Source organism: Strongylocentrotus purpuratus, unplaced genomic scaffold, assembly GCF_000002235.5.
Source record: "Strongylocentrotus purpuratus isolate Spur 01 unplaced genomic scaffold, Spur_5.0 spur5_scaffold_7, whole genome shotgun sequence".
Classification (NCBI taxonomy): Eukaryota; Metazoa; Echinodermata; class Echinoidea; order Camarodonta; family Strongylocentrotidae; genus Strongylocentrotus; species Strongylocentrotus purpuratus.
The window spans coordinates 19,437,852-19,461,681 of record NW_022145613.1 but is presented as its reverse complement, the minus strand read 5'-3'; the positions used below and the strand labels follow the sequence as shown (position 1 = coordinate 19,461,681).

At 38.0% G+C, this 23,830-nt stretch overlaps 1 protein-coding gene across 1 annotated transcript; it reads left to right on the top strand.

Annotated features, from left to right (window-relative positions):
• Window positions 1–1,619: 1,619 nt before the first annotated feature.
• Window positions 1,620–21,831, top strand: LOC590447 (nephrocystin-3). Its single transcript, XM_030974458.1, has 23 exons — window positions 1,620–1,786; window positions 2,941–3,283; window positions 4,308–4,433; window positions 4,948–5,077; window positions 5,592–5,726; window positions 6,543–6,679; window positions 7,083–7,276; window positions 7,795–7,875; window positions 8,287–8,431; window positions 9,521–9,700; window positions 10,055–10,273; window positions 11,259–11,402; window positions 11,800–11,897; window positions 13,154–13,481; window positions 14,262–14,426; window positions 14,662–14,765; window positions 15,404–15,627; window positions 16,527–16,615; window positions 17,089–17,327; window positions 18,232–18,441; window positions 18,758–18,998; window positions 19,639–19,764; window positions 20,691–21,831. Exons 2-23 carry the CDS (start codon window positions 2,969–2,971, stop codon window positions 20,967–20,969), a joined length of 3,909 nt encoding a protein of 1,302 aa, XP_030830318.1. The 5' UTR covers window positions 1,620–1,786; window positions 2,941–2,968; the 3' UTR covers window positions 20,970–21,831.
• The last annotated feature ends 1,999 nt before the right edge of the window (window positions 21,832–23,830 follow it).

Genomic DNA, 23,830 nt, shown 5'->3' with positions numbered 1-23,830 from the left:
TGCTGCTAATAAACCTTTCTTTTTTTACGAGCTCACTAGAAAATGTTGAGCATGATTTCGTTTTCTATAGCACGAGATTTTCTCCTAGAGATCTTATATTCAATTGAAATATTGGTATATTCATGTACAATTTATCTACTTATAATCTACCTGAAATATTTTTACAAATGTTTCGGAAAAAAAGATCCCTACACGATTATCCCAAACGTCTCCATGAGAAAATCTCGTGCTATAGAAAACGAAATCATGCTCAACATTATCTAGTATGCTCGTAAAAAAGGAAAGGTTTATTAGCAGCAGTATACGAATAAAAAAAAATAAACAATACAAATGTCGTAGCCTGCGCAGTTCCACAGATAAATTATTGTTTCAGATTTCCCATGGCAAGACCAAAGTAACTCTTGGGGACCGTGCTTTTTCTATTGCTGCCCCCCCCCCCCCAACTATGGAATAGCTTGCCAATAGAAATACGAAGCACTCCATCGCTCAATGTTTTCAAATCCAATTAAAAAACTGATTTGTTCAACTGAAAGATCTTATTTTGTAGAATTTAGTAAAAAGGAGCTCTTAACTAGCGCAGCTGAATATGTTTTGTATAAAAGCTGCGCTATATAAATTTATTATTATTATTTTTTTTTATTACGTCAGAGCAACACATATCACCTTCCACGTACCCGAACTGTTTTTGCCCCCGAAACGATTATGTTTACAGGACCCAATTACTGGAATGCCCTCCCGTTAGAGTTAATTGAAAGTCCTTCCTTATATACTTTTGCTCGCTTCCTTATTCTATTTATGTATGTAATCAGGCGCGTACGCAGGATTTTTTCAAGGGGGGGGGGGGGTTTAACATTTATAAATCGGGCCGAAAATTTCGCAACGACTCAGCCAGCCGCTGAATAAGCGGGGGGGGGGGCGGGTAAGAGGACACTTTTTTTTTTTTGGTTTCGAAATTTGAAAATTTGACATTTGGCTCCGTTGGGGAGGGGGGGGTGGTAGGGGGTGATGGGGGGGGGGGGGTATACACATAAAAATACCTAAGGGGGTGGTTAACCCCCAGCCCCCCCCCTGTGTACGCGCCTGTATGTAATATACAAATGTAATCATTTTATCATTATCTGTAAGGTTCGTTTACCAGCTGAGCACCCATTGTACGGTAAATTTAAGTACGTGTACTTTTGTCTACACTGCAAGAAAGGAAGGGACAATATAAACAGCACCACCACATGTTTATAATTATTTCCTTTTTTATTTTATGATTCATTTAGACTGGTCACTATTATATCCGTCCTCAATTTATTACCACAAACTATCTCACTGGGGCCTACAACTTTACAAGCTTGCTTTCATGTAGGTCCCATCGTATTTATCTTAGTTAAATCAGTACTCCTAATCCTATTGACCACTTATCTTTGTTATTTATTATGTATTATTGAAGAAAAAAACAAGAACAATTTGTACTCTATTTGAAATGTATATGTAACATGAGAAATATGAAAAAAAATGGAAACAAAAATGAAATGAAATGATGTTATGATCCACCCGAAACTGACCCCAACCCTCCCCCCCCCCCAAAAAAAAAAATGGGATCGTACTTGCCGCCCTCTTGCGGTCTCATATTGAAATGTTTGTTGACGATGGTTTTTAATTTCTTCATTGTCCAGACTCCAGCTGCAAACATAGCTAGATTAATGACAAACTGATAGAAAATCTTACTATTAAAATGTTGCCTCGAAGTGTAGTTATCACACTGAGTAGAAAGCAAGACATGACATCATGCCGTTAAGTGAGTATCTCTACATGAGAATTTTGGTGTTTGTTAGTGTGGTCCCATATCTTAAATTCTGTGTCGTGTTATTAATAGAGTTCTAGACTAGACTAGTCTAGTTCGTTGTAGTCTAGCCTCCTCCTCCTCCTCCTCCTCTTCTTCTGAATCTTCTTCTTCTGAATCTTATTATTATTTGTTTTTTGTACTTGATTTTTGAAGTACAATTCTTATTTTGTACTCTTCCCAATCTGAATTTTTTCATCTGTTTTTCTCCCTTCATTTCTTCTGGAATAGGCTAGGTGTTTCACAGTTCAAGTCTTTTTTGCATTTTTGCCTTGTGCCTTTTGTCGGTGAAAAATTTAATGCTGATTTAATGGCGCTAGTGTAGTTCCGTATCCATTTTTTTTTAGCAGTTTAATATCCATTCTTAGCAAATGAATTTTAGCCCAATTTTTTACTAATTTTAATCATAATCATATAGACTCTACTGATACAGATCTATTGCATTTTCCACCTGAATTTGGATCACATTCGACATCGGGAAACCTTCGTTTAGGGCTTCAATGTCGATGTTGCGTCGTCGCTCAGTACCGTCTCTACGCTGTAGTCCGGCACCTCTAACTGAAGCTATCAGTTCAAAATTATGTAGACTTCTCGTATGCGCGATACCATAAACCATATGAGAAGTCTGCATAATTTTGTACAGATAGCTTCAGTTTGAGGTGCAGGACTACGGCGTAGAGACGGTACTGAGCGATGACGCAACGTCGACATTGAAGCCCTAAACGAAGGTTTCCCGATGTCGAATGTGATCCAAATTCAGGTGGAAAATGCAATATACATGTATGATTATGATTAAAATTAGTTAAAAATTGGGCTGAAATTCCTTTGCTAAGAATGGATATTAAACTGCTAAAAAAAATGGATACGGAACTACACTAGCGCCGATTTAATGATAGAGATACTCAGTCCATAAATGCATAACCCAACTATATTTTTTATAAGATCTGATTTCAGCTAAGTTATGCTGAGTTGCCTCCATGAATTTGCAATGGACAGAAAGAGACATGGAGAATACTATGAAAGAGAACTTGAACTCACCTGTGGTAGCCTAGTTGTTTTGTACTGAGAATAAACCATGTACCGGTAATGACTGTCATTGACATTTTCAGTAGAGTGACGTAAAGGACAGGCATCATCATGGGAACGGGAAGCTCCTTCCCTAATGATGGGGATGATGATGACCAGCCCGGTGTCATCAAACGCATCCCGATCGAGATGAAGCCAAGACGGACACTCGGCAATGCCCTGCGCTCTGTGGGGTCTTTTGGACGCAGGCCAAAGGGCATGAGTCTACGGTCCTCATTGTCTGTGGAGTTTGAGAGCACGGAGGTGGAGAAGCTGAGGAGGGATTTTGAGATGTTTAAGATTGCCAAGCAGAATGAGATGAGTGACCTGCTCAAGAAGGAGAAGAAACTGGAGTCAGAGAACAGACGTTTAAGAGCTGAGTTACAGGTTCATTCTCCCTCTTTATTCATCATGTTCTTTATGTTGATTTCTATAGATTCAAAGGATTCTTGTTCATGAGATGAATATGTTATTATCGCTGTCTATTGTGATATCTTTTACTAATATATACTCGGTAATATGAATCATAATATTCAGGTGAATTTTTTTAAACACGGCCACCATGGGCTTTTCCTTTGTTCTCCTATTTCATTTAAAGTTATTATTATAAACTGAACATTCTCTGCCTTAGTATGTATATATACTTGTATGCTCATTTGCTTTTGCTGTATTTTTTTATGAAAGTGAAATGAATAAACGAACGAATGAACGAACGAACAAACGATACGTATAATATTGTAGAGGTTGGATAATTAGTAGTTGATATTTTGCTTTTGTTGTCTTGTGGTAAATGATGTAGCCAGTTAGGTATAATACAAATATAAAGATGATAATTGTACAAAAGAAAATGATGGCCTTGTAAATCCCTGCACATGCTATGTGCTTGTCAAAGTTATAACAATCCTTTCGTGTAGCGTTCCTCCTCGATTTACATAGATCTGTGCCCCCACAGTCCTCCGCCTTATGTGTCATCCTATTCCCCCCCCCCCCTTGTCTCCACATAAAAATTAGTTTTTTAATATTTCAAACTCAATATTATATACCGGTACTAATTTGTTGCCTTACAGTTGGTAATGCCATTCACTTGTAGACCTAACCTGGTTTCTTTGTTTACATTCAGATCCTTTCAGCTCCTGATTCTTCATCATTTCTACATCTCATTCATTTTTACTTTGCTAAATGCGACAACCCTGTCTAGCTTCTCAGGTAATACAGTCAAACCTGCTTTAGTAACCACCTGTCTACAAAGGCCACATTTGTTGTTTCCCTTGAAAATGGATTCTCATTGAATCATGTGATAAAGGAACCTGTCTACAAAGACCACTTTTGGTGTTTCCCTTGGGTGGCCGCTATAGACAGATTTGACTGTAGTTACAAATTACATGTTCTTTTACATTATTGTTACTTGTAGGCTTTGCAGAAGACATGCAATAAGCTGAGGCTTGAGAGGGACATGGCGCTGGATGCTGAGTACCAAGCCCTTGAGAGAGCAGCGACCTTTGAACATGATAGAAACAAAGTCCAGAGACAATTCAAGGTGGGTAATGTGAGAATACAACCATATAATTGATAGTATTAGACCAGTTCAGAAAATTGCATGCGGATGAAATCTGGTTTCATAGTTTTTCAGGAGTATAACTTACCCTTTTTTTGTTACTAGACGAACAAATTCCTTTGTCTCTATTTTAAGTAGTTTACCAGAATATTGTACTAAGTTTGCCATAGTTATGCCTTGAGCTCATGCAAACTGGTTTCAAGCCATATTTATCTCACATTTGTCACACCTTATGTAGGATGAGAGGAGATAATGTCCAATCAAAGGAAAAGGGGTGATTTTCATTCAACAGGCACAGTTTGTGACTTCATACAGGTACACATTCCCCCCCCCCCCCCCCCCCCCCCCCCCCCCCCCCCCCCCCCCCCCGCCTTCATCATTGCAATGTATCATTTGAAGATTATGTTTTATGTTGATTCCCTTCAACCCATATGTTTGCAATAATATTTATTCTTGTTTTCTACATTTTTTGTCCAATTCAACTATATCCTCATAGTTGTTTAGAGAGAGCAAAGAGAGTGAGATTCGTGATCTGCTGAGGGTGAGACAGGACCTAGAGGAGACGCTTCATTGGGCTAAACCTGTGGATGGTCAGCCTCAAGACTCAGGGATCCAGGAAACACAAGGTCATTACTATTACTCTTACTTTCTTCTGAAACAAAATTCTGTCTCCCCCCCCCTCTCCCCCCCCCCCTCTCTCTCTCTCTCTCTCTCTATCTCTCTCTCTTTCCTCAATCTGTCATTCGACCCCATTCTTGAAATATTTTTGTTCCCCTGAAATGCTGTTGCTTTATTAAACAGTAGTTCTATATTTCTACTAGTTCTCTTTGTTTTTTCATGTGTTTAGAAAAGACATCACAACAGAATATGTAATATTTTTAGTCATGTAAAGAGAGTTGAACTATTTTCTTAATGTCATACTTCTACATTGTAGGAGTAATACTGCAGCGCCGCTTGAGTGAATGTCAGATCACGGAATATGACAGTTTATTGATTACACATTGATTGCAAGATTGATTATCCAAGTTTTAATGATTACACATTGATTGCAAGATTTATTATCTAAGTTGTAATGATTACACATTGTTTGCAAGATCTATTATCTAAGTAATGAAATGTTTGGATTTATTTTTTTGACAGGTGGTAATCCTGGAGACTGGTGGACAGTGTTAGAGAGTGAGCCCTCTCTTGGCAGCATGTCACAACTCCAGCCGGCATGGAATAGGGATTCTCATGTTTATGATATGGATGGTAACTCTAGCAGTGATGGTAAAGGTAAGTGAAATACATTCCTGGCTTGTCATGTTAATCACTCTTAAAGGGAGTGTAGCATAACAAGACTATGTGTCTTTTCCTGTGGCCTGACTCAGGGCAAATCGGGTATTATACGCCTACGGACGACGAAACCGCAGCAATCACGTGTGTGCAACATATGCGAAACCGAAGTGTGAGGAGAACTTAGGTCTCTTTAGCGAACGCTAGCGCGCTGACCATGTAGAGATTAAGTCACTGGCTGCCATTAATTAAGTCATTTCGTTTACCTGCAGTTGTCCAAAAGAAGTCGTAGATGGCATTAACCGGTATTTGCCAAGCTACACTCCCTTTGATGTTTCCTACTTTATTGTTCTGTGATGACTGCTTCTTCCAAGGAATCAATGCTTGCCGCATGATGGCATTCTGGTAGTAGCCATCATTCCTTTTGACAGAAGTATACTTCTTTTGCAAATTTTAGAGTGGTACTTTGATAATAATACTATTTGTGATTTTACATTTATATTGTGTACATGTCCATCCCAGGGGATGCCCAAAGTGCCTACAAAGTAATGCTACAGTGTATAACCCTGACTTTAGCCAAGCTGCCCCAAGTTGCTGAAAGCATTCAAAAAATGATTCCTACCGGGTATCCAATTACTACACCTAGGTTGTCATTTGTCACTGATGACAAGTTTTGTGGGCCAAGGTGATAAATCTGGACATGAATTAGTTACTTTCACAATGTGGTAACAGTTATCAAAATCTGATCACAATATGATTTAAATTGTGTATTTCATACTATTTGTACCTTTGTCCTGTTACTTGGATTATTTTCAGGAGAGATAAGCGGTATTGCAGCCTCTGCACTCAATCAAATGCTGAGCAGCCTCTCCAGTCCCGCTTTGTTCAATGTAATAAGAGTCTACATTTGTGCGCCACAGGACCAGCATGAAGAGGCTTCATTGTTGCAGAAGGTTTGTAATTTCTTATGGTTGAGTAATGAAAAAAATTGTTCAGTGATACCTGGATATTGGCTTAAACTATACAGAGAAGGCTCATAATGTGATTTGAATTTAGACTGGTGGTCACCATACTCTTACACAGTTTATTTGGGCTTGCTTTATCAAGATAATACTTTATTTTCACAGTGCATCTGTATTAACTATATCAACTCCTAGATTTATAGGGATACATTCTTTAAAAATGTAGTTCTTATGTTTTGTTTCAGCTATTTTAAATGCAAATCTTTTCCTTATATTTGCTTATGGGTACCATTTGATTATCATGGAGCATGCAACAAATAAGGCCAGTCATGATTCTCTATTCACATAGACATGCATACCTATTCCTGTTTCTTACAAAACAAACACACACTAGGACTACGGCAGTCAACTTCGCTCCCTGGGTGACAGTGAAGGTCGGTTTGTGCTTCTTGTTCATCTGACCTTTGACCCTGAAAGTGCAGTGACCTCTCTCCTAGATGAGGATCTATTAAGACTTCACTCAGTGAGACAGAGGGAGGTGGAGTACTGTACAATCTTTGTTGGTTTCTTGGGCAAGGTCATTGATAGGTGAGTGAGAGGTTTAATTGTTTCTTCAAGCATATTTTCAGCGAGGCCCTAGTTCATGTGGTTACAATTTTAATTGGAATGCAGGGCCTTAAACCTCTTAATGCGATCAATTGACATTCACTGTTACATAACAATATTCCCCCACCTAGTTCATTTCTACGTGTTATTGAACCATCTACAAAACATAGAACTGAGTTTAGATTTTCTATCAAGATCTCATATTAAAAATATCAGGGAGAAAGTTTGTTCATTTTCCTATAATTAGTTACTTTCAATTTGTTTCTGCTTAGTACAATTCTTCTTTAACAGAACTAATTCATTGTATTCTAGATATATTTAAAAAGGGAAAGAAGAAGTCATGCCGAACTGATTTATATCTTGAGTAGCATGCAGACTTAGATGTTTTTTTTTAGTGTAGTGCTTCTTATCAATTTGTGTTTAAGATTAGGTAATCTTGAGGCTGTGGTGATAAAACATGTGACAAGATTTTAATCTTAATTGATTGATTTTGGTGCCAGGTTCACCGTGGAAGAAGTAGAGCTTGGGCATCTACATGATCCTGGAACCAAGCCAGCTATATTCTGCTACACCGATGAGAGGTAAGTGTATTTACTTAAAATCATGCAAGTTATACATGATCATACACTTGTTTTCCCACCAACAATCGTATCTTGAATATAACATAATAGAAATATAAAGATTATAAGTTACTCATACCCCAATACCAACAACCACAAAGATATAGTTCTTCAGCTGCCTGCAAGAAAGTTGTAACAGCTATTATTTTAGTTGCAGTATAAAGCAATTTACAACATGCTTGCTGCAATATTTATATTGCACTAATGAATACAGGATTAATATGAAGCTTATGTAATTGAATACAAGTTTTTAATTATGAAAACTCAAACAAAATTAGCAAAACAATTTTGTTGATTCCCCCCCCCCCCCTATAATCATCACAATGAGTCAACTTGAAGACCTGATGATCTTCTTTCCTCCTCTTTATGTAGATCGGTTGAGTCAGAAGAGAATAGTTCTGAAGGGCTAAAGGCTCAGATCAAGAATAGCGGCAATGCTAAGATCCTGGAGGGTTTAGAGAGCACGAGGGAGAGAGTAGATGCCGTCTTTCAAGAACTAGAGAAAATCATCCGGCTGGTGAGTTCTTTACTCGTCTCTGATGTACAGTCAAACCTCTCTATAGAGGCCACCCATGGGAAACAGAGAAAGTGGTCACTGTAGACAGGTGGCCCTTTTAGACAGGTGGCCACTAAGACAGGTTTGACTGTACTTACCAATACACTGGACCTTGTTTAACATACTCCTTATGATCAACACAATTGTCTTGTTATAATGAAATTTTGTCATATCATGGCTAAACAGACTTTGTTATAAGAGTGTTCTTTACAATGAGGTTTCACTGTATTTCACTAAATAGGATAAATATAATATAAATATATTATAATAATTAGGATAAATGAGATTTTTACCAACAAGACTCTTATGACTAGTAACTGAGCATAAATTCACCAAGTGCAACCAAAAAACAAAATTCACTATTTTTTAAAGGACCATTAATATGGAATAGTATACCTCAGGAAATTAAAAAATGCAAAACTCTCAATCTTTTTAAAAATAAATTTCTGTTAAATAAGTATAATAATCAGTATTAATAGCATAGGCAAATTTTGACTTTTTTTTTTTTTTTTTTAACTCTGATCGTGCATGATAGTAAGTTTTAGTATGTTCTTTGTTTTTTGTTCTCATTTTCCTGTATGTGTGTTTTTAGGGGTAGGCTTTTATATAAGGAATCCTTCCTTTCTGCCTATCCCAAATGCTCTTATAAATTGCCATTGTATTTTTTATCACTTTCTTGTTTTTTTATTCTGCCATTCTGTAATTGTATGTTTTAAATGTTTTTATGAAGAGTGTTGAATAAACTTTGAATTGAATTTGAACTTAGGTAAGGGATGCTTTTTGGTCACATGTGGGCGAGGCTATCTGGCGATTGCCTTGTTCATTCTGAAACAGGATCAGGTACCTCATATTGAAGTTCTTTGTTATGAATATATTTTAAGCAGATTTCAACAATGAAACAAAGCAAGCTTAATGAAAATTCAAATCTTGAAAGTTCATTTATGACAATTTCTTAAATGGTTTGTGGCATGTGAAGGGTTGATTATATTGTGAATATTTGGTTGGCTGAATTGCAATGTGACCTATGACCTCTTTTCCTGTGCTGTTCAGGAGCTTGGTATTGAATCTGCTGTAACATCTGAGATGTCGTCAGAGTTTGAGAGTGAGCTTGATGAGAGTACAGAAGAGAGATGCGGTGGACTTCAGTGGGATCTCCACGGTGACGGGGAACAACAAGAAATACTAGCTAACATCGCTAAGGAGGCCACATGTGAGCTCACTTTTGAAAAGGTATGAAAATCAAGTCTTTACATTCTCTGTAGATTATGACAAATGGAAGCACTGTGGTGTATAGGTGAAGGATCTGACTCTCATACGAGAAGTCTCAGGTTCGATCCTTGCTCGGTGCTTAAGTCCTTGGACAAGGTGTTTTGCCCACATTTGTCCCTCTTGATCCAAGTGTAATGTACCTGGCAAGGCTGGAGTAGTACCAACTGCAGGGCATACAGGAACAGCTGTGTTAATACTGATGTGCCTATTCTGGATACATAAGACCAAATTAAAATTGATATTATTGTTAATCATTAAACCAATCATCTCTTCTCTCTCTCTCTCTCTCTCTCTCTCTTTCATTCTTCCTCTCAGCACTATGAGAGCATCAGTGAGCATGTAGGAGCCGCCGGTCCCCTTCCCCCTCTCCTGGTGAGCGGTGTCCCTGGGAGTGGAAAGTCGTTGCTGCTTGCTAAGTGGGTTCAGCTCAAGCAGAAAGACGCTCCGCCAGGCTTGGTCCTCTATCACTTCACTGGATCCCCAAACTCCTCCAGCGCCAATGCGGTCACCATGATCAGAAGAATGACTGCCCAGGTAATTAAGTACAGTTAATGCCTGTTCAGATACAATCAATTATCTATGTTACACTATAATTGAGAATGATCCTATCTGTTTGGATTGAAGTCAATAAAGTTTGAATTTGAATTTGAATTGGAAGTGGAAAATTCCCACAGCTCAACCCCCCCCCCCCCACCCCCACTGTTTATTAGTGTTCATATTGGCAAACTGCCCCATTCATGGTAATGAGATACCCAGTACATGTTAAATTTATTGACCTTATGGCATTAATCTCAACTAGCAAAACTACCCATGCACTTATTACACTGGAAGCAGATGAAGAGATAAAACAAAGTTTGTACTACGCTCATGAAAATTATAGGATTGTGAATGGATATTTCCCCCCATACCTGATATTCCAGTTTTTGGTACAATGGTATCCAACATTAGAACCTTCCCGATTCTTGTAATATCAATGGAGCACTGAGACAGTGCAGGCTTGTGATACTAAATAATTCACAGGACTATAGAATGGTGAAGTGTGACGTCATCAAAAATCTAATTTTAGAATTTCTCATTTTTTTCTTCATTTTCCGAAAGAGCATAAAAAATAATGTCCAAATGTCGAAAACCAATTGAATATGTAAGTATTGTCTGAGATATTACCATCTGATTAAATATACTCCCCATAGGAGCTCAGTGTTATATGCTCTGGCTCCTAACCACTAGGAGCCAGAGCATATAACACTGAGTTCCCATAGGACATATATTTATTCAGATGGTCATATCTCAGCCAATACTTAACATATTCAATTGGTTTTCGACATGTGGACATTATTTGTTATGCTCTTTTGGAAAATGAAGAAAAAATTGAGAAATTCTAAAAGTAGAGTTTTATGACGTCACAGCTTCTGTACTCTATTGTTGATGATGTTTTGTTCCATGATCTTACGTAATCATTATGTTATCATGACTAAATATGACTCATTTTTAAATTGCAATATAATTTCATCTCTTTCAGTTGATGCAGCATGTTTCTTCTCCTCCTGCTCTATCTTGTGAACCTTCAAGATTGGTGGAGGAGTTTCCCAAATGGTTGGAGAAGGTTTCATCGCGGGTAGCTGGTGGTATCACCATCATCATCGATTCCTTGGACAATCTCCAAGTAAGATCTGATCATGATGATGATAATGATGATAATGATGATGATAATGGTGATGATAATGATGATGATGATGATAATGATGATGATAATGATGGTGATGATGACAATGATGATAGGTATGATGGTGATGATTGTCTTAATTATCACGATGAAGATGGTTTTGATTTTGGTGGTGATAATGGTGATGGTGATGATCATGATTTTCATGATGATGATGGTAGTTTTGATGATGATTATGTGATATTGATAATGATAATGATGATGATGATGATGATGAGGATGACATTGATGATAATGATGATGGTGATGTTTCTGTAGATATTGATTGACAAAAATTATATATTTCTAAAAGCTAGAAGTGGGATAACAGTTGATCATCTTTTATCTTGCCAATCAGAATCGAGAATGTCACCTTGGATGGCTGTTAGACCCTCTCCCAGTTGATACCAGGGTGATCGCTTCAGCCAATCCAGAAAACTGTCTACCTGCTTGGAAGTAAGTTATCCTCTCTATGTTTTGTAATTCCATGTTCTTAAATTTTCTTGTTTCTAAACAGCCTATCATTCCTTATAGCATGATTATTTATTCGATTTATTAGTATAATTGTTTATTTGCAGTCATTTTTCCCATCACTAGAACTGAAGAAATGCCTTGCCAGAGCATGATGTTGAATATCATTTATTCTATTGGTATCCTAAGACTTTATAAAAACCATTGACCTATACTTTTGTCAGAATGTTGGGTAAACTTTTGATCAACTGCATAGATAAATCACTGATAAGCTAAACCACTGATATCAATAGCAACTTAAAGCAGGACTCCCACTTAGCCGAGTTGTATTAGCGAGTTATGGGGAGTTGTGGTGAGTTGCCTCAAAGAGGCACTTGCAATAACTCGCGAATAATTTGGTATGGCTTAGCGTAACTCTTTACAACATTCCCCGACTCTCCTCGAAGTCGCGAGCAGTTCCAAAATTTGGAAAATGTTCAAAAAATTTCCCTGATTCGTTGCAATTCAAGGTGAACTCGCCTACACTCGTAATATACATGCATTACTTGTAACAAGCTCGCGCTGCACTCTTTATAAGGTGGGGAGTTGCTACGAGTGTTAGGCAAGTTCACCTCGAGCTACAACGAATCAGCGAAAATTTTGAACATGTTCAAAATTTTCACTGATTCGTTGTTACTCGAGGTGAATTCGTTGTTACTCAAGGTGAACTCGCTTACACTCGTAATATACTCACATTACTCGTAGCAAGCTCGTGCTGCACTCTCCATAAGGTGGCTAGGTGCTACGAGTTATGAAGAGTGCAACGGGAGCTTGTTACAAGTAATGCGTGTATATTACGAGTGTAGGCGAGTTCACCTCGAATTGCAACAAATTGGGGAAATTTTTTGAACATGTTCCAAATTTTGGAACTGCTCGCGAATTCGAGGAGAGTCGTGAAATGTTGTAAAGAGTTACGGTAAGCCATACCAAATTATTCGCGAGTTATTGCGAGTGCCTCATTGAGGCAAATCACCACAACTCCCCATAACTCGCTAATACAACTCGGCTAAGTGGGAGCCCTGCTTAACACCATCATCATCATCATCATCATCATCATCAACCTTGTCATTATTATCCTCCTCCTCATCGTCATCATTGTCACTGCATTATATACATCACTGAGGTACGCCTAATCACAACATCACATAGAGCTGTATAGATTCACTCCAAACATTGGTTTCTACCCCCACCCCACCCTCCAGATCCTGGCCCACCCTCCATCTGGACCCCCTGTCTCCATCCCACTCCAAGGCTCTGATCCATGCTCTCTGCCAATCCCGAGGTCTCCAGGTGTCTCCGGAGCACGAAGCCCTCTCCCTGGCCCACTGCCGCACCCCTGCTGCCCGTACCCCTCTCTTCATCACCCTCATGGTAGACGAGCTGGCGCACAGCGATCGGTCGGTGCCTATCGGGGAGAAGCTTGCTGCAGGGTGTCTGGATTATGGGGATTCGGTGGAGTTGTATAGGTATATTCTGGAGTCACTGGAGACCGACCATGAAGATGCCACATGCAGAGGACTCGTCAAGAAGGTAAGATACATCTCAACCTTTTGTCATTTTCTTATGGGTAACCAGTCTTCAAAATTGTTTTGCTTTGTATTTCTATGCCTATATACTATAGTGAATACTGTATACAAAGACCGCACAAGGGAGAAGACAAGTAATATGGTCTTTTATGCAGGTGGTCGTTATGTACAGATTCCTTGAATGCACATTTCAGTGACAAACTCTATCAAAAAGAAACACGAAATGTGGTCTTTATAGACAGGTGGACTTTTTATATAATGGTCACTATGACAGGTTTCACTGTACATCTATATTCAAAATATCAACTTAAAAAATGAATGCTATAACTATAAAAAAAGAGTTGTCTTCAAGTATTTTTAGATTTAATACCAACTTGTGAGTATCCTTATTCACACATTCATATGTACAAGCATGCGCATGTTAAACTTGAAGTTAACTTCCATGCATGCCTTGCTAAGAAATGTCATCCCATTTGATACTTACCCGTTTGATTGTGCCAGATCATTGCTTGGGTTTAGTTTATGTACTGTTACAATAAATTTGTAGGAAATGATGGTCCCCATTGAAATCTTTTAGATATTATACATTTGTGTATGTCGTTGTACTATTTGATGTAGTAGTTGTTGCTGTTGATGATGCATAAAGGAATCCATTTTTTTTTTAATGTTCATTTTCAAGTTTGTTTCAAAATTATTATGTTTTAATTCATTTGTTTCAGCTAGTGATTATGCTTTCAGAAATACAATTTCTTTAGTCATAGATTTTTGTAATTGTTCAATGTAGGTGTGCTTGTTGGTTTATGCCTCACGGAATGGTATTTCTGAGTTGGAGCTGTTTGACCTGATACCTGACCTGACATGGAATCACTGGGCTCCTCTCTGCCATGACCTCATCAATAGACATGTCATGACCTTTAAGGCAGGGGTCGTGACCTTTGCGCATGCACAGGTAAGAAGTTGGCCTCTCTTATTAATTATAATAATTGGGACTTATCTACCCAGGGTAGCCTCGTCAGTATCATTACTGCTCCTCCTGCTGGCCCTGCAAGTACTATTACCAGCAATTGCCAGGTACCCTTAATGCCTTCAGCACTCTTAAGGGATCAGAGTGTAACAATTTCTGTTGTGTGATAGAATCTTGTTGCAATTATCAATACTAGTAACGCTGTTTTTTCATTTGACAGGCTTGTGATGCGGTTCGATTGAGTCATTGTAGTGAACCCCACTGCGAGAGAGAACTGCAGGCTGTTGTCAACAAACTTGTCCATTACTTCAAAAAGCTTCTCAAGTTAGTAACCTTTCCTAACTTTATTCAAGCTTATTAGCATATTTATTTTTTCATGTGCATAATTTTGTTCAAATAGTAGTCAAAAGTAGATGCGTGCAACTGTCCTACTTATGGTCACTAATCTATGTTTTGTAAGATATAGAAATATGCAGTATGCTTAAAGAGAAGGTTGAGTTAATTCTGGGGAGACAAAATCATTTGTGAGCGTTAACATTGTTATTATGCAAGTATGGACAAATCAGACAAAATATGTTCCTTGAAAAGCATGGCTCCTCAAATGCCTCCATATTCTAAATATGACAAGTATAACAGCTTAAAAACGAGGCCTGATTTTTATGCCACATGGTTGTGTAGTCCCTAGACATCTTTCTGTGTACAGTGCTTGTTCCTTTACGAAGACTGGGCAAAATTTATTATCATTTTGACAACTCCAGAACCTTGTAGTACACACCAATACTATATACATGATCAGCTTTTTCTGATCGATTCTAGACCGTTCTTTCACGATGCAATCGCACGACCAGAACTGAACGTTATCTTTAAATTTGCTCCGAAAACCCAGAAGTGAACCATTAGAGTCTACCAGCCCATATGTGAACAAATCTTTTAGAATATATTATGTCTTGCATTTGATGTAGACCTGGGTCGACAACCTCTAGACTGACCGAGGAGCTACCATACCTGATCCAGGTCTCTGGGAGCAGCTCCAAGCTCCAGGAGACTGTCAGTAATCTCTGCGTCTTCAGGATCATGTACTCCAGAGGGCGCTGTTCAGACCTGCTGACGTACTGGCAGACACTCGGGGTCGACAGGCAAGCCATGGCTAATATCTACTTCACTACCATCAAGAAAGTAGAAGAAAGTTAGTGGAGTATTTTTTTTTTTTTTTTTTTTTTTTTTGGGGGGGGGGGGTCCTAGTGCAAAGTGGACCTTCTTACATACTTGCATATTTGTACATGGACTTATTTGTTGAAGAAAGTGAACAGTTCACAATTTGAGTCTTTCAGGAACACAATGCAGTATTGTTACTGAAAAGGCTGTTGACATATTCTTTTGTTAAAAGAACCCACTTATGGGGCGTTTAGAGGAATTGAGGAAGAAATATAAGGTAAAGGAAGGAAGAGATTATGAATGGAGTTTATCAAACACTTACATGAGACTCTTGTTGTTTTTTGATTTCGTTGAGATGAAATGGAAGGAGGAAAGAAAAGTGAAAGAAGGCATGATTGAGATTGAGAAGGTCATGAACAGATCAAAGTTGAAAAGTGAAAATAAAGAATTTAGTTTTGAAAAGAACTGTTGGTATTCCTCTGTGGAGTAGTTCTGAAAAGACTACAGTATACTCACTCACCATAGAAACCTACAGAGAACATCTTTAAGTGATCTGTGTTTTGATAATAATAATAATATAATAATAGGCATTTCTATAGCGCCGTCTATCTAGAAATTCTATTCCGAAGCGCATTTATTATTACTCCGGCTTTAGCCCAGCAGCCTTTTACAGCGCTCTAGCATTTCAAGGAAGTAATTGATAAAACTTTTCACACAATTGAAAAAAGGGAAAGAAAAGGTTGACTTTGCATTAAGTCAATTTTTCAATGTATCACTGCAAATACTATTCAAGATGGCTAAAAGACTGAAGTATCGAAATTCAAACAAAATACCACGTATGAATTTACCTGACTTAATATTTGAAAAATTTGTTGTTTTCTAGTCTTAGGATTGCTTTTATCACATGAATATTGTTTTTTGGTGTCATAGATCAAAATGGACAGATTCCCTTGCCTAGGATAGCTGACATGTATGAGATGCTAGCCCGATTTGTGAAAGACCTTGGACTTCTAAACCAGGTAAGATGGCAAAATATTCATGAATTTGTACTTGTCATATAAAATCAGTTTCTGCTGTTACTGCACCATTATATTTAATTGTATTGTACCTAGAGTGCAACCCTCAAAAGAGTTTGGGTAGGGGGGTGTACAGATGCATCAGGTAATTTCATTTATTCCAGAGTCAAAATCATCCAAGTCTACATTTCACCGGAGCACTTGAATTATTTCAAAGAAACAGTACAGATCAATAGCCCCTCATATCTATCAGTTCATCCCCTTTCTCCTTAACTAGGCATTGTGGCGTGCGCCTGTAATCCAGCTAACAATGGAAGTTACAAACTGATTCAGCTGAGTACGCAAGTTCAAAACTGAGTCATGTCTTTCGAATGGTGACGTTTAAAGGTCGGTCCCCAGACGTATATAATCATATCTGATTGGTACACGTCTGTAAAAACCCAATACACACACACACACACTTTCCCCTTATGCAGGCTATCTGGTCAGTGCAGCGAGCCCTTGAGATACGTGAGTCTATTGATCCGGACCATCTGAGTGTGGCACAGTGCTTCCACCTGCTGGGTGCCATACACGGACAGGGGGGCAAGTTTGGTTCAGCGGAGGCCTACTACCAACAGGCTCTCATGATCAGTGAGAGTGCGCTGGGGAACAGCCATGTGGATGTTGCCAAGGTTCTGGATTCACTGGTCGTCATATACCGTAAACAGAACAAGTAAGTCATGCTGATTTTGTGCATTTACATAAGAACTTACATGTGTAAGAACAATTATGTTTTTCTTTGAAATTTTGTATATTTATGAAAATCTGAATAAAGGCAAAAAAGCTTTTTAAAAAACCCCAAACCCAATTAGTCAATAATGGGCAATGAATGTGTGATTGATAATGTTGATACAATTTAAATGCTTTTTGTAACTCTTGAAAATGTCTGTACATGTTGAATATTGATACAGAAAAGTTTCCATGTTTGGGGTAAACATCACATGTAGTCTAAGCTTCTACCAACTTTAGCAATTTTAAGTACCGGTAGGCAAGCTTTAATCATTTATGTGGCCTTTCTCAAGCCAAGTGATTTTTCACACAGTTTCTTGGTGTCTGCTGTCTCAAGATCACTGGAGATGATAGGTGACAGTGAATAGCCAAAGTCCCTAGGATAAATCCTTTTGATCCAGATGGATTCTTTTACCTTTCTTGACCAAAAGTGTGTTTCAAAGACACTATGGGCATCATCCCTTCTAATGATGATGCCTACTAAATTTTAAGGTTGGTAGAAGCCTGAAGATTTGTTGAATATTAATTCAAAATACCACAGGAAGCAAGATAGTATAAATGGTGACAATATCAAAGCATTTTATCCACTGTTTCGTCTCTGTCGACCAAGGTGTTGAATGGATCCCTTGGAGAACAAGTCCCTAAATTGCACTATGTTTCAATGTTAATGGCTGCTGGAGCTAAGGTTCAGGTATTAGTCCCTAAACTGCTTTGGAAGCACAAAGAGACAATGAGTCATTATGTGATAAGCACAATACAAAAATGGAATTCTTTTTATTTTTAATTGAGGATACTTTCATAGAATTGTACTGGATCTCAAAAAACTACATGCCCTTGTTCTCCATCAGACATACTGCAGCAGATCCCCTCCAGAAGAGGGCTCATGTTATCCGCAAGCAGGCTCAAACCCAGCTATCTACACACCAAGCGAGGGCACTATCTGCCCTACGTCGTCGCACTCTTCAGATGGAGCAGCTGACGCAAGGGGCCGAGTCGGCAGACCTGGCACGCACTCTCAATGAACTAGGAATGCTCTATTATCTCCAGAAGGACTATCGGTAAGTTAGCTCATTCATTTCTCTGCCAGTCATACCATGCTCTCTCTGTCTAAACTGCGAGGTTTTATGTAGGATATTATGAAGGATAATTGGCGAAAATACAAATATTCAACAAAATGGTTAGGATGACATATTTTGTTTGTGAGCAGGATTTTATGGCGATTGGTTACTCTGCAGCCAAGAGTTTTTTTTTTTTTTTTTGGGGGGGGGGGGGGGAGCCATCATGTCTCCTCCCCCCACCCCCTCCTTCCAAGTTATTGTTACAAGTTGTTCTTCCTATTAAACCTTGTGCAATGTTGTTTTTACCCCCATTTAGCTCTGCAGAGAGCTATTTTCAGCGTGCCCTGGACATGCTCGAGTCTGTTCTTGGTCCTCACCATGTTGACGTAGCCCAGAGTCTTCACAGTCTGGCCACCCTTCACAATGATAGAGACGAGACCAACCAGGCACAAGAACTCTACGAGAGGGCGCTTGCCATTAGGAGCTCAAACATGCCGCAGGATCATCCGTTAGTGCTCGCTACTGCCCGCAGTTTGGCTGTCTTGTACAGGAAACAGGTGTGATATTAGCTTACCTTTCTCCTTTGAAGACAGTGCAGTTCATACCACCCCCCCCCCCCAAATCCCCAATCCCCATTCCAGAGAGAAGAATATCTAGAGGCTCTCTCACATATGATTCAGTAAACCATTGCAGATCTTTTTCATATTGAAAGTAAATGGCAAGTGGAGATGAAAAAAGTGATATTACCTTTGATTTTTCCTTGAGAACCGTTTATACTCCCCCCCCCCCCCATTCCTGAAAATAATTTGTAGGTTCATTCATATACGATTCTGTGAACCTTGGCATTTTTTAAAATTGTACGTTAATGGTAAGTGGGGATGGAAAAAAGCAGCTATGTGCAAGAAAGGTCCAATGCGTAATCAATCTGTGTGATATACATGTAAGGTACAGGAATGAGAAGCACTCTACTCTTATTTTGCCATGGTGGTTTACTTTGGCACATGAATGAAGCTTAGTTGTATCATTCAGGAGAAAATATGATAATAACATTTATAATAATGATGGCTTCCTATAAAGCACGACTGTCATGGTGCTATATAGATTCTGTATTTTTATAGTTCTTGGTATATCTTTGATGTCTCTAAGTGCTCTATGATTTATGTTGTAAGCCTAATATTTCTCCCCATTTTGTTGTAGGGTCATTATGACAAGGCTGAACCACTCTATCTTCAAGAAGTCGAATCAAAACAAAGAAAACTAGGAGGAAATCATCCCAGTCTGGCCACAGCTCTGGTCAATCTTGCAGTACTACGATGTCAACAGGTAAGACTGAAAACTGATCACCAGTCAATCATTCGAATAGCTCATGAATTTGATGTGCTTTCTTGCATTTTTATCATTGAAGTTACAAATGAATTATGTCGGCTGTTCCTTTTTTGTGATTATTTACAATGCATTACTTGTTGACTGTTTTGATAATTTGTTTATTTCGTTTTATTACCACATCAACTATAAAGTATCGATATAGATTTCTACAAGGATTACATTTCTTGTTAGTATGTTAACCTTTCACGTACAAGAGAAGAAAATGTCCCAAACTAGTGTAAAGCTTGTGTTATAAACACATTTGTGTGAGGTTGTATTATATGAAAACATCAAAATGTTCTGAACTTAATGTCCATTGTTTACAAAGACACTGTGTGATAGATTGTCTGTTAACAGTCATCAGGTTGTAATAGTTCTATGTTAAAAACATAAGAATTATGAATGCCTTTCTGGCTCTTAGCAGATAATAGGCTCATGTATAATGTTACCAGATTTAAAGGTAAAGACCAGTTGTGGTCATGCGATTGCATTGTGAAAGAAACGTTGTGGAATTGATCAGAAAAGGTTGATCATCTAGCATCTAGCATCTGCAAGGTTCTGGAATCATCAAAATGATAAGAAATTTGGCCCACTCTTCGTAAAGTTACAAGCAATATACACAGAAAGATGTATATGGGACTACCCTATATCTCTCACAGACCATATGAGAGAAACAAATTTACCAAATATTTAATTAGTAGGCAGTTTCCCGGCAAATTTTTTATCATCATGTATTAGTCAAATTATATTCTTCACATGATTGGTAATGAGAGCTTCCATTTCATTTTTTGAAATTGGGGCATTTCCAATACTGGTCTTTACCTTTAAAACAGCATCCGTGATACCAAATTGTAAATCAATCTTATGATATGATCCTTATACAGGGGAACCATGATGAGGCATCTCCCCTCTATGAAGGAGCTCTCAAGATATACGAAGAACATTTCGGGCCAACGCATCCGCGCGTCGCCGAAACACTCCGCAACCTCGCTGTGCTACGGTACGAGCAGGGGGACTTCCAAGAGGCAGCTGTGCTGTACAAACGTGCCAATGAAATCAAGGAATTGGAAGGGTATGGAAGTAAACTAATGTCGAGAAGGTCTTCCAGCGCTGGGTCAACGATACTCAAGTTGGCTGCCCAGGTACATGCTAATACAAGGTAGCACAGCGTGTCAAGATAAGGGATCATGTTCATAAATCCTTCCAAAAAGCAGCTGTGCTGTACAAACGTGCCAATGAAATCAAGGAGTTGAAAGGGTATGGAGGTAAACTAATGTCACAAAGGCCTCCTAGTGCTGGGTCAACAATACTTGAGATGGCTGCACAGGTATATGCCAACACTAAGTTTAAACATTTGTTTGGTAATGTGACAATTTGTGTATACAAGGCTTTGCACCAATGTACCTTGGCAAATATCAATGTGCTATTGCCCCTCTCAACCGAGGTGAAATTAGTGGGTGCTTGTAGCTGGTACTATTTATACTTATGATTTATAATTTTTGTCTAATCCTCCTTTTGTCATTTTACACAATTACTTGTGAGTCAGAGTCCTTTTCTCAAAAGTAACATTCTTGAAGATTGGACATTTTTCTCCTCTTTTAATGGGTTAGGAATTTTCAATCGTGATGAGTTCAATATAATTCTAAATCTGAAAATATTCTCTTTGAGAATCCGACCTGAACTAAAGCCAATCATATCTGGCAGCTTTTTGTTAGTTTTGTGATACTGGGTCACATATGATTTCGATATATACCAATTGGTGTTTAGTGCTGTAGATCTAGACTGGATTTAAAAGAAGAATTGTTTGAGACTATAGATCAAGAATGAATTAAATAACTAGTTCTGATCTGAAGTTATATGTACTGTATGTTCTTTAATCTTTATCATACAATATTAACAGAAAAGCATATCATCTTGTAAAATCCAGTAGTTTATGGGGAGTGTGCAAGAAATATATGAAGTCAGTGCTGATGTGTGAATACAAACTTGTAATGAGAAGTAGAAATGTTTATCCTTGAACAAAAATCCAGAATGTACTTCCTTTTGAATGCTTGTGTTCCTTATCATGGTAGCCATGCTAAAGCTGGAATGATAAGATATGATTGCATTATTAATTATTATAATTATCATTACTATTGGCAGTATTGTTATCATTAGTAGTAGTAATAGTAGTAGTTGTAGTAGTAGTATCATTATTAGTAGTAGCAATAGTAGAAGTAGTAGTAGTAGTAATTGTTATTTTAATTATCATCTACCGTAAATATCCGTGTATAAGGCGCACCTGTGTATAAGGCGCACCCTTATTTTGGGGTGGAAAAAAAAAAAAATCATTTTTGTTTTTGTTTTGTTGTTGTTGTTGTTGTTTTGTTGCCGAAAACCCACGCAGGGAAGGACCTTCATTTTACATCGAGGTGCAGTTGAAGTTGTGAACTTGTCACAAATAATAGTAACAACAGTCTAAGGCTTCATGATACAAAGTGTCCCACACCAGCCTCATCACATCACCTAGCAGAAGCACTGTGTTCTATGCCAAACATCAATAGTCATGCATGATATGAATAGCATCCTCTAAATTTCTGACAATCGAGTACCTAGGATAGAACCTTGTGGTACACCATTTGTTATAGAAAAAAAAATTGAGGAATTATTATTATAAACTAAATATTGAGATCTGTTAGAAAGATTACTTTCAAACCAAGATGACAGACAAATGTGAGTGTTGTTGTAGTTTCCGAGTGGTGAGTCAACACACTGATTACTGAGCTAGGAGACATTGTCAGACATAGCGCCATAAATCGAAACTAAAAAAAAAAAAAAAAAAACAACCTGTACCTGTGTATAAGACGCACCCCCGACTTTCAATTTTTTTCGGCGGCAAAAAAGTGCGCCTTATACACAGAGATTTACGGTATATCACTTTTATTTCAAACATGAATTTTGTCTTCCATACTGATATTTTCTCAGAACAAATTTATGCAGTTGTTCATTTTCCTCAGTCTTTTTATACCACCTTGAAATTTATTTAATATTCATCATGTACACGACTATATATTCATATAAATGTGTTTATTGTTGTGTTTAAAAAAATATAGAAGTACGTATTATCTATTTGTGTATATATATATATATATATATATACAACTGGCTGATATTTATATAACGTCAAAACCAGTATTGAAATTTTGATTGTATTTATGTCTAGTGATTGTGAGTATAGTGTGATCAAGATAAAGTTCACCAAATGCATTAAATAGAAAAGGAATGGAGAAGAATAATCAGATGTATTTGTAGATAGGTTTAGTGCAATAGATGTCAGTTATAGCATAATAAGTAGAATTTCCAAATTTTGCATGAGGCTCTGCTGTATTCAGAATGTGAGTTTCAAATAGTAGGCCTATTTCGGAGAAGAGATACTGCAAGTTTAAGTATACTCCTGATTAACATACAAGCAAATTTTGAGTATACTACTTGCATGGAATAGGGCCTGCACTGATCCCAAGTCAGACTTCAGTGGGCTCCAAATCCATTTGTCCATAGAATTCTGGATAAAATATTCTTTTAGTTTGATGTTATAAATTCTAGCTGTACACAAATTATATTTTTAGGTGATTTGTACACTTTAAGATTGAAGTGGACTTGGACTGCAAAACAGAAGTGAAAGAAATTGTTGCTATCAACTTCCAGACCTGGATCATGGAGATCAGCACTTAGGAATACATTGTTTGCCCTTGATCCAAGTTGAGTGAATGGCCTTTGCAGCATCCCGAAGGGGGGGGGGGGGGGGGGGGGTGGTATGGAAGGTCCAAAGTATTCTGTGCAACGACAGGAAATATTTAGAATTGTTTGTTTTAATCATGTATGTTTCGAGAAGAGATCACAATAACAAGCAGTGTTTTAGCTCTTAGAACATGCAATCTTGACAGTTCATTCAGTGCATGTTGGGGAAATTACCTTCACAATGTGTGTGAATGCATTTTCATTTGTTGTTTTAATATGTATATTTATGAATTATGAAAACAATTGT